At 42.5% G+C, this 10,876-nt stretch overlaps 1 protein-coding gene across 1 annotated transcript in view; it reads left to right on the top strand.

The window, feature by feature from the left end:
- Nucleotides 1-4,217: 4,217 nt before the first annotated feature.
- LOC133121827 (thrombospondin-2-like) overlaps nt 4,218-10,876 on the top strand; it is a 28,623-nt gene continuing 21,964 nt past the window's right edge. The window contains exons 1-4 of the mRNA XM_061231329.1: nt 4,218-4,399; nt 4,893-4,961; nt 5,727-6,280; nt 7,853-7,937. Of these exons, the coding sequence (XP_061087313.1) occupies nt 4,898-4,961; nt 5,727-6,280; nt 7,853-7,937 (703 nt within the window). The 5' untranslated portion in view covers nt 4,218-4,399; nt 4,893-4,897. The remainder of the gene's footprint in view (nt 4,400-4,892; nt 4,962-5,726; nt 6,281-7,852; nt 7,938-10,876) is intronic.

The raw sequence follows: 10,876 nt of genomic DNA, 5'->3' as shown, positions 1-10,876 counted from the left end.
GTACCTTTAACTAAATGTCATGATCAAGTTTTACTGTTTAGCACTGCTGCTTTGCTATACAAATACAAAAGCAAGTGTTGAGACATCTGGTGAAGGCCTAATCCCAGATTAATAAATTACTTTATTTAACCAAATACAAAAGTGTCACTGTAACATAGAATTTTTGGGAAATTTCAATTCTGCTCTTTTCCACTGACATACTAATGTAAAAAACAAACTAAGGTGCCTAATACATTTGCACACTTCTGCAGTTCTTGATTAATTTCTGTTAAAAAGGAGATTCATTCATTTAAACAGCACTGTGACAAGCAATGTCATAAACCACTGCAGCAGCCTACACACCTCACCCAAGGTAGATTTTACAATGGGGTTTCACAATAAACATTTTCACAAGTTAGGAGATTGAGATGTTTTGAGCAACCTCAGTTTTAAATCCTGTCCTGAATGACAGCAGTTGGGCAGGGAAGGTTATTGATATAGGCAGTGCTTGAAGTGAAAACATAAGTGCTGTTATATCAGCAAACTCTAGTTCCAGTTTGAGGACTACTTGTCCGTTCTGGAACATCCCATTTTTGAGCCAAGCCAACATTAAAAAGACCGGTTCCATTGCTTTCGCCAACATTTACAGAAATAGTCTTGTTTGGGTAAATAAAGCAATTTAACAAGAGGTAATATAATAATTAAATGTTTAATAGAAAGGGATGAAATGTCCGAAAATCTGCCCAAGTAAGTGCCAGTACGTAAGAAAAATTCAGGGTACTCCAAAGAGCAAAGAATAGAAGCACTGGTATTGCATACTTTGTTATAGTGAAAACCTATACGGGATGGTAGACATCCAGGAACATGGTTGGGCAGCCATAGTCTAGACAGTGATGAGCCCTGTTCCAAAGTCAGCCTCAAATAACCATTGGATCTCTGCCAAGGATATAGCATTCCATGCATTCATACTGAAACTTCCTTATGTCAATGTGAAATTCAAATTCTGCTGACAGGGTTCAACTTTCAATAATTTCTGTAAACCACTGTTTAATTCCTTTAAAAGATGTAAAAACAGAAGTCTACAGGTCATGTCTCTCCAAGTCACGTTTCAGAAGCCATGGGGACATTGAGTCGGGAACCTGAACCTGAAGTGGGAAGTCTGTGTCCAATCACAGCTGCTACAGTTGCTGCACCTTTCCAGGTCAGTTGTCTGTTCCGCTAAGACTGAGGGACGTGCAATATTTGCCTCAACATGTGTCTTCACCAGGTTCCATTTTGTGGCTAAACTGTTTCCCATCACTTCCATTACAGTTATTTAACTGATGCTTTTTATCCAAAGCAACTTAGTTGTTTACACTTCAGGGTCCAATCCCCCCTGGAACAATGTGTTGTTCAGGGTCTCGCAACTTAGCCCCTAGGCTATTGGCTGCCCCCACTTTTCTTATTCATTTTATGACAGCCGATAAATAGAGATTTACTATGACCTGACACTACAACTCCACACCTGTGTGGATTACAGGCCTGTAACTACTATAAATGACTGAACATGTCTCCCTGGAGGCAACGGGTTTGATTCCCAGGTGAGGCACTGCAGGCATCCCCTTGAGCACAAAACTTCAGATGAATCTTCGGTAATCTGGCAGCTGTGTAAATTCTGGAATAAGAGCCGAATATAGACATCTGCGAAAGTGGACCAATCATATGAATTAAGCTTCAGGATTGTAAAGTGACAGAAGAAGGACATAGTCCATGATCAGGCCTTGCTGGAAATTGTTTCAGTTGAAACCTTTTGTATTCAGTGGCATGAATATGGGGACTGCAATATGGCATAACTCTCGGGGAACCAGGCTTACAACTTAAATTTTAGATTTGATTCCCAAGTGAGGCACTGTCCTAATACCGTTGCGCAACCCACTTAACATATATTGATGTATTAAAGTGTCTGCCAAATGCCTAAAATGTAATGAGTTGAAGAGTATTTTGTTGCTGATACATAACAGACATGTCTGTCTCAACATGCTGACCATGTAAATTGATCTTGTTATGGATGTGGTTTAAAACAGCCAGTGAAACTGTTGCATTATTAGGTTGCTAGGTTGGAGTTGTACATAGAATAGGTTTGCAATTCTTATATTCTTCAGAGAGCTATATCGGCTATACAGAGAGCCAATAATTAAAGTCATACTACAGCTCATTTTAGGAAGGTAGATGATGTTACCATCTGAGTTTGTCAAAATAATATTCCACATGCTTTTACAAGCTTGCTGAAAGGCAGTAAGCGCACCCAAGTGCCTTTAAAGGATTAATATGTGTCTCATAGAGGTACTTCTGCAGCTGTGCAGTTGGATGCGCTGAGCCAATGTTTGCCATGATGTGCAGCATTTGCAGCTGCTCAGCTGGACTATGCTGAAATGGCTTTTAAACGATTAATTCATCTTGATATGCACAACAATGTTACTCAAATATAAAGGGGACATGGTAAACCCATCGGACATTCTTCATCTTAAATATTATTTGCCTCATCTTAATGCTATTTCAATTGATAAAAATAAGTTTTTAAAAACACAATCCATGTCGGATTCGCAAAAGCACGTCTGTTGTCACCCACTAGATCGCGCGCCATTTCCAACACGCGCTCGCTCAAATTATACTGAAATATGAGATAGTAACGTTTTAATACTAATACCATTCGTCGCAAACAGACGCAAACAGTCCAAAAGCGGGACAAACAGTCTGACAGTAGGACAGGTTGATGATGTCCATTCTTTAGGTTAACAAAATAGGTGGGCTAACTTTGACAATGCGTATAGGGCTTCATTAGACACATTTCCCGCCTGAACTTACACCTTTTCCCATTGGCCAGCGCATATAGTAACCTATAAAATGCGTGAATAAGATTAGAAAATAAATTGCCAATGGTAAATAATAAGTGCGGTCTTTATTGATAGATCATTTAGATGCAATAAAATCGAATGAACATAAGTTAGCAAAAACAGTCGGAATTAACAGGATAGCTCACCCACAGCCTTCCAAATCCTGACCTGACTTTATAATTACATATATATAAATATATATAAATACAGTGAAAAAAATAATAAAATAATATAAAATAAAATAAAATAAAAACAGCCAACTCAGTGCGGTTATTCAGCTAAACTCAGTAATCCTGCCTCGTGACACAGGCCCCTGGACATATCACGAACTGAAAACTAAGATAGAAGCCCTGGGACTGCCTGGGACCGACCTCACTCTGGCATGTCATTTGTCATTTTCGTTATAACTGTATGTTATTTTATTTTTGCTTTGTGACCAATCAAAATGCGATGAGGTAACCCGAGGACAAGAGGGGATCGATCGTTTAATGCTTAAGTTTAAATTTATACTTTTTCAAAAATACGGGACAAGGGTCGACATGCTGTGCAGTGCAACATACTATAAACACCTGTTCACCCTAATGACATCACCGGGAGAAAGGCACAGGCCTAATTATTTCCAGTCTTGGAGACACCGCTCTCCAGTAACGATTAAACATCAAACTAAACACACTACGCTGCCTACTGCGTTCTGCATCGTTGTAACACAGGCTTCTAGTGGGATCTCGTTCACTTTGCTTTCAAGAGCTGCTCTTTAGCATCATCCCTGCGGAATTCTAAGTATGTGGCAGCCTAATTGTACAGCTATGCGGTCAATCTTTGTCCCCTTAACCTGAGATAACCTATCCCTGCTAAACCTGAACTGTCAGTCCCGTTACTTGTACACAGTTCTAGACCTGCTCCAACCTTTCCAACACACTTTACCCCAGGGCAATATCTTGGACGTGACGCCAGCGAGCATAACGAACAACGTAGGCTACAGTAGGCTACCTGTGTGTTTACTGTTTATGACTGTACCAACGCGACTGTATTTACCTCCGTACATTTTATGTCTAATATATAGGAAAACTTTATATATTAGTGGAAACAACATTACCACTCGTCAATTGAGAATATACTATATATGTGCGTGTGTAATATGACAAAATATTCGAGGGGAAAAAAAACCTTCTGGCGCTAAACGTAGCACAAAGAAGGAGGATCCCATGCATGTGACAATTACTTTGTCACTTTGTCATAAGGGGATAACGTGCTGTAACGTCTACGCCTGTGTTTTCAGTTCAAGCCTGATTGACAGCGTCCCGCTAAACAGTATATAAGGGCGTGACCAGATGCTCTTGATGCCACTAACACCCCAGCCTGGACGAATGTGGATCTGATCCTTTTTCTTTGTCCTGTGTTTGGCGCTAGATTGTTTTTGTTTGGTTTTTTTTCATTCTTTTTTTCTTCTTAGATATTTCGTTTTTGTAATATAACAAGAAGATTCTCCTGGGTTTTCTGATTTCGCAGTATCGGTGGATATTTAAGATTGTCCGGGTCCCAGGCAGGTAGGTTTATAACTTTTTAAAGAATCATATTAAGCACGATTTATTTCAGTTTCAACATTTCAATGTCACATATCGTGTCACTTCTTGCTTTATGCGTTTAGGCTATAGCTGAGAACTGAATAGGAGCCGATTATTCGTTAATCTATTATAATTATAATTTAATTGTGAAAAGTTGCGTTATACGGTGTGCTTTTTCTCTTGAGAAATGATATGTATTAACTGACATGACTGCCGTGATTATGAATATTTTGCGATGTTTTTAAGCATCAGTTATTCAATACAGAGAAATTCCGGAAATCAAATTGACTACGTGGACTTTAGTCACTTCAGATTTAGTGTGTGTTAGTGCATTATTTTCCATAACGTTAATTCACTTGACAGTGAAAACGTATCCTTGCTATTCCCCGAGATGTTACACATTTTACCAATTAGAGGAACTTGCGGATAATTGCAGCCATTGACAAAAATGTTTGTATTTCTTTTGTCTTTCAAGGAGCCATGATTCTTAGAAGTCCTTGTTGGCTGCCAGTTCTATTTCTGTGCGTTTCTGCGCTTACTGAAGGTAATTAACCCTGATTTTGTCGCACGTTGCAAAAATGCGTGGTTGGTCAGCAACAGGCATTTGGTGACTTAATGAAGTTATCAGTCAAAATAATCAATAATAAATAGATTGTAAACTGACATACTGTGTAAATTCGGATGCATGGAAATTGAAGCACTTAAATCATTTTCGCAAACGTAATTTGGAAGAAAAATGGAGCTGGTAGTTAAGTAAGGTGTAGCTGTGGGTTTTGTAATATCAGAAAGATTAGTTTAAAATTAAAGTGCTATAATAATAATTGGAAGCCCATGCATTTTGGAAATTAATTAGCAGTTCATTCTAAACGTCATACTATTATCACCCAATTGTAGGAAACCCACAAAATATTTAAGTCCTCAGTATGCATGTGGCTGCAATCAGCACTACACACGTATTTGCCCTGCAGTGAAAAGCAAGTACAGAATTGAAATGAATATACTTTAATTAGATCCTCCATTCAAACATACTTGCCAAAGCATATTAATGGGGAAGTCACTTGCTTCATTGTTTTAGCAGCTTTTATTGAATCCAGGGGAAACTTCAGCCCATGGGAAAAATGTAACTGATTTGTTAGGGGTGGGTTTTCCAGGATGCTCTCAAGCAAGCACTACTATACTGTATGTGTGTATGAAGGGTTCAGAAGTCTAAAGCAGACTGATTCATGAAAGCTCCCGGCCATGGTTTCTCCCAGATAGTCATTTTGTTTTCAAAATGTGAACCCTCCCCTCTCCTCACCACTGCTCTCAGAAGGAGAGGTAGAAGACGAAACCGCATTCGACCTCTTCGAAGTCAGCCAAATCACGCGCAAGACCGTCGGCGCCAAGCTCTTTCGGGGTCATGACCCCGACACGCCGGCCTACCGCTTCATCCGCTTCGACCAGCTGCCGTCGGTGAGCGCGCCGGTGCTTCGCCAGGTTCTGCGGCAGGTGCAGAACAACGAGGGCTTCGTGTTCCTGGCCACGATGCGGCAGGACCGCGGCTCGCGAGGCACCCTGCTGAGCCTGGAGGGCCCCGGCGACCGGCGGCAGTTGGAAATCGTGTCTAACGGACGCACCAACACCCTGGACCTGGTGTACTGGTTGGACGGCTCGCAGAACGTGGTGTCCTTTGAGGATGTGGACCTGTCAGACTCGCAGTGGAAGAACGTCACGCTCCACGTGCACGGTGAGAACGCCAACCTGTACGTGGGCTGCAGCCTCGTCGACGGCTTCATCCTGGACGAACCGTTCTACGAGAACCTCCGCGCCGACGGGAGCCGCATGTACGTCGCCAAGGGCGCCACCCGAGAGAGCCACTACCGGGTGAGAGAACGGGGATAAGGGCTGAGGGGTTGAGTTGAGTGGGGATGCTGCTGTAACTAAGCCACTGCCAGGCAACTGTATGTGAAGACCTGCGGTTCGGTCATGCACGGCATCACAGCAAGGAGGCCCTGGGTTCGAATCCCCGTCGGCCGGGGCCTCTGTGTGGAGTGTACATGTTCTCCCCGTGTTCTCGTTGGTTTCCTCCGGGTACTCCGGTTTCCTCCCACAGTACAAAGACATGCAGGTTAGGCTGATTGGAGAGTCTAAATTGCCCATGGGTATGAGTGTGTGCCCTGTGATGGACTGGCCACCTGTGCAGGGTGTGTTCCTGCCTTTTGCCCAATGTATGCTGGGATAGGCTCCAGCCCCCCTGCAACCCTGTTCAGGATAAGCGGGTTACGATAATGGATGGATGGATGGATGGACGTTGATATAAGGCGACTGGCAGAATTAGACAATGTGGTTGGTTTGGACTTGAGAACCTTAAAGTTTGTTGGAATCCTCTTGGTGTGAAGCCACACCCACCTGAGAATGGGAATAAGGGCCGAGGGGTTCAGTTTAGGAATAGTTCTGTAACTCAGCCACTGGCCGCTGGCTCCCAACTGTGGGTGAAGACCTACAATGTGGTCATGTAAAACAATTAATTTAAGCCGTTGAAGCTGATATAAGGTGACTGGCAGTAGACAATGCAGTTGGTTTTGGACTTATAATGGTTGTTGTCTGAATCCCCTTGGTGTGAAGCCACACTCACCTGCCTCATTCTGTGATGCTTCCATTGTTTCTATTGCTCGTTATTAGGTTATTTGTGCAATATTCCTTATTACTGTTATTCAGTAAAGCCACTGTCAGCATTTCTGTGCCACTGAATAAAAATCTTGGGGGAAGGATAAAAGGACCAGGCTGTGAGTTTAAAGCTTTCAAAGGATGTATATTTAATAGGCTATGGTAGACCTAAGTAATGTTTAGTATTTGTGGAAAATGACCCTCAAATCTCAAATTACGTCATTATAATTTCATTTGTAATATAAAATGTGTGTCTTCTGCATGGAATATTGCCAATATTTGTTCATGGTTTAATGGGATGGAATAACTCACTGTGCTAGCTGACCATCATCCCTTGGGTTAATGTTACGTCAAGGAAAATCATTTTAACTTTTTAATGCCAAAAGCTGCTTGAACTTCTACCTGTGCTTCCATGTACTTTGCTGGTGAAAATGGAAAATGTCCAATGCCCTGGTTTATTGCTTCATAAAATGTATGTAATATAATATAGTGGGACTTTGACAGAATTCAACCGTCTTCCTTTGAAAAGTTTTTATTGGAGATGAAAATATTTTCCAATCCGTGCTGCTGTACCCTGAGTGTAATTAATCACAGAAAGAACCATGTAACCCTGTCTCCGGGCTGTGTTTTAGTCAAGCCGTTGGCCACATGCTTTTCTAATAGATACTGAGCATGTGAGTTGCTTTAGGTGAGGGTTGGGGTGGTGTTCCGACACGCCCAGCCCCTGTAATATTCTAATTTCGGCAGTGTTGGCTAATAGCTAACATTGCTCTCCCGATGTCCTTTCAGGGATTTCTCCAGAATGTGCGCTTCATCTTCGACACGCCATTGGAAGACATCCTGAGAGGGCGGGGCTGTGAGGTCACCAAGCAAGGTAAGTGTTAGCCAGTATTTTTATAGATATGTAGAGCAATGGTCACCATCAGATGGCAACTTATTTTCCAAATAAGGAGAGGGAGATATACTATACTATCTTCTTTGAAACATTGAATTCCTTTTTTTGCACTGGTAATCAAGACTTATGTCAGCAGTGCTGATATTACTGTAGGTTCTTTCAATGGCATCACCTCACCCTGAGATTGCACAGTCAGCAATGCTCCAGGAGACAGCAGAATTACTGGAAGGACTTAGTGGTTGGTGGTCGGTCTTTATGGATAAACTAATGTAAATGTCCTAAACCAGGCGCCAGATTCAAGGCATACCCATATTCGCACACTTACAAACACACACACACGCGCAAAGGGAAAATGGTGCGGTTGATGCCGTTGGCATGAGATCAGTTGATGTGCAGGGGGAGAGAAATGCACAGATGTCCACCTTAGTTTTTCCTGGCTCTGTGCACAATTGTGAATTGCTGAGGAAGAATGACACAAAAGAGATTTTGTGGTCTCTGTGGTTATATTCTCAGCTGCGTCGCAGTGGGTGGTGACAATGAGGTCATACTTGGGTGCTGCCTCCTATTGGCTTCTTGTTAATGAGCATTTGCCCATGTTCTTGTGAGGAGTGGGATGACTGGAAGAGGATGCAATGCTGAAATGGCTTTCCACTGCAGGCAACTACTGTTGGTGGTTCCTACTCATCACTGTAAAGTGCTTCGAGTGGCTAGAAAAGCGCTATATAAATGTAATTATCTATCTCTATCTATCTAGTCAGGGCTGCCCCTGCTGCAAGGCCACAATTATGCATGTCCTCTTCTGCAGCATCTACCTGAACCAGTGACTTACACTCTATGAGAGGACCAGCATCCAGTGATGTAGAGCTTTCTCTCTTACTGAAAACAGTTCATAGCCATTGGGTGCGCTCTCATAAAAAACGGCTCCACAGAGGAACCCCTTTCAGTTCTTTATGGAACCCTCTATCATTGGTCAGAGGTGTGAAAGCTCCGAGATGTTTGCCCAACAAAGAACTCTTGAACCAGATAGGGCTCTTCTATGCAATCAAAGGGTTTCTTTTGGAATATTTTTTGTACTTGGAGTGCTGTCATACGGGCCAAATCAAGACCTGGCAAGACACGACCGACGGTGTGAATGGCAACAGCTGGACTTAACTGATGGAGCTCTATCCTGCAACTTTCAGGCCCAGCCACCATACCAAACTGGTGAAGAAGCTGGGTTCTGTCAAGCAGTAAAGCAGAGCAGTGGAGAGCTGTGGTGGAAAAGAGGATCAGCGTTCCTCTTCACTGATGTCACACCCTGGAAACCCAGCATTTATAATGCCACCAGGAATGCTCATTTATAATTCGGACAAAAAAAGGGCCGCACAAGGCCAGGTTTAGCCAGAAATGAATGGAAAACAGAGCGCTTGAGATACGCTCTCGCTTTCCTTCTCCTTCTCTCTCAGACATCCCTTCAAATACGCTGACATTTTTGAGGGATTTTTTTTTCCCTCAAGTTATTTAAATTGTCAAGCATGAAGTTTTTCCAGCCATGAAATGCTCTACTTAGTATAAGTCAAGTCTAATAATAGATTTTCTAACTGCCTCTCTGTATTTCTGCCTCTCTGCCAAGCAATTTCTCATGTGATGGGAAATTCTTTCTCCACATGAAATGCGGCTCATCTGGTTTACACCTGATCTGGCAGGCAAACAGTTTGACCCCCCTTTCTGCCAAAATGCATCTTGTTTGCTGAGTGAAATTTACCATTCTACCTTAGAGAAAATATTCAACGTAAAGTCACCTCGAATAGAGTCCATTTTAGTACTAATTATCCAGTGTGGGCTCATATAAGCTTAGTTGAATTAAGTTGAATTAAAATTTCAACCTCAACATCCACTGGCTGCTGTCTATAAGCGAGTGAAGACCAGCCTATGCTGGTTGACTATAACTGGCTGAATGCTTGTGTTAACTGGTTTCTTTGGGATTCCCCTTGCTACACCCCTGAGAACCACTGAATAAAGGGAAAGCAGCCAAGGCCTTACTAGAGATTGTTATCAGTCTAATGTGGCCATGTGTCTCTTCCCAGAAACATCACCACCCTTCTCCTGCTACAGTGTTGTGCTGATGACTGAAGTATTTCTCCTGGGCGATCCAGAGTTAGTTTCTCCCATAAGTGGGAGCTATATGAGGCAAAGGTGGTGTTTTTGCACAAACCTCCCAACCCCGACTCCAGTGTCCAAAACAGGACCTACAGCAGTGTCTCTGGACTGATGGGCAACAGAGCATGCTCACTTCCTGGTCAGTCTGGGACCCAGATTACTGCCTTGCATACGTGGAGTTCTCAGCCTCAACTGGCTCACTGTTGGAGCTGCAGATTAGACCTGTCTGTATGCGTGTGTGTGTGGGGATAAGGTATACTTCCATTTTCCAACCTCAAAAATGTAAAGTTCATGGATTGTGGCCTCTGACAACTTCTGTTTGTTTAATGAGCGCAGAATGCAAATTTTCTCACAGACATTTACCTCGGATAAACCTCTCTGACTTTGCAGAGCTGACACAAAAACCCTCTTTGAAACTAAATAACATTTGTAAACTTTAAAAAAAAAAAGGAAGGTGTATTGAGTCCTGCTCAGTAACAGTTCTCTGTTGTCTGTCTATGTACAGAGATAGAATGTTGTAGTGATTTAATCTCCTGGTAACGCGAGAGCCTTTGTCTATGTTTGACTCTATGGTAGAACTTAAACTTAAAATGTCTTCCCCAAACAGAGAAAACAACTGAGTAGGCACACAGAGCTCCAGTAAAGGCACCTGGTTTGATGAAGGCTGGTTTGTAACGTGTAAAAAAAAATCAGAAACAAGCTGGTTTCCTTGAGCGGCTGAAGTACACACATCTAACGGGAGTTGGAGCAGATTTATGGCAGACGGCTTGGTTTTCTCA

The sequence above is a fragment of the Conger conger genome, chromosome 2 (assembly GCF_963514075.1).
Source record: "Conger conger chromosome 2, fConCon1.1, whole genome shotgun sequence".
NCBI classification, from domain to species: domain Eukaryota; kingdom Metazoa; phylum Chordata; class Actinopteri; order Anguilliformes; family Congridae; genus Conger; species Conger conger.
Note: the sequence above shows the minus strand (reverse complement) of the source record. Positions and strands in the feature narration are given on the sequence as shown.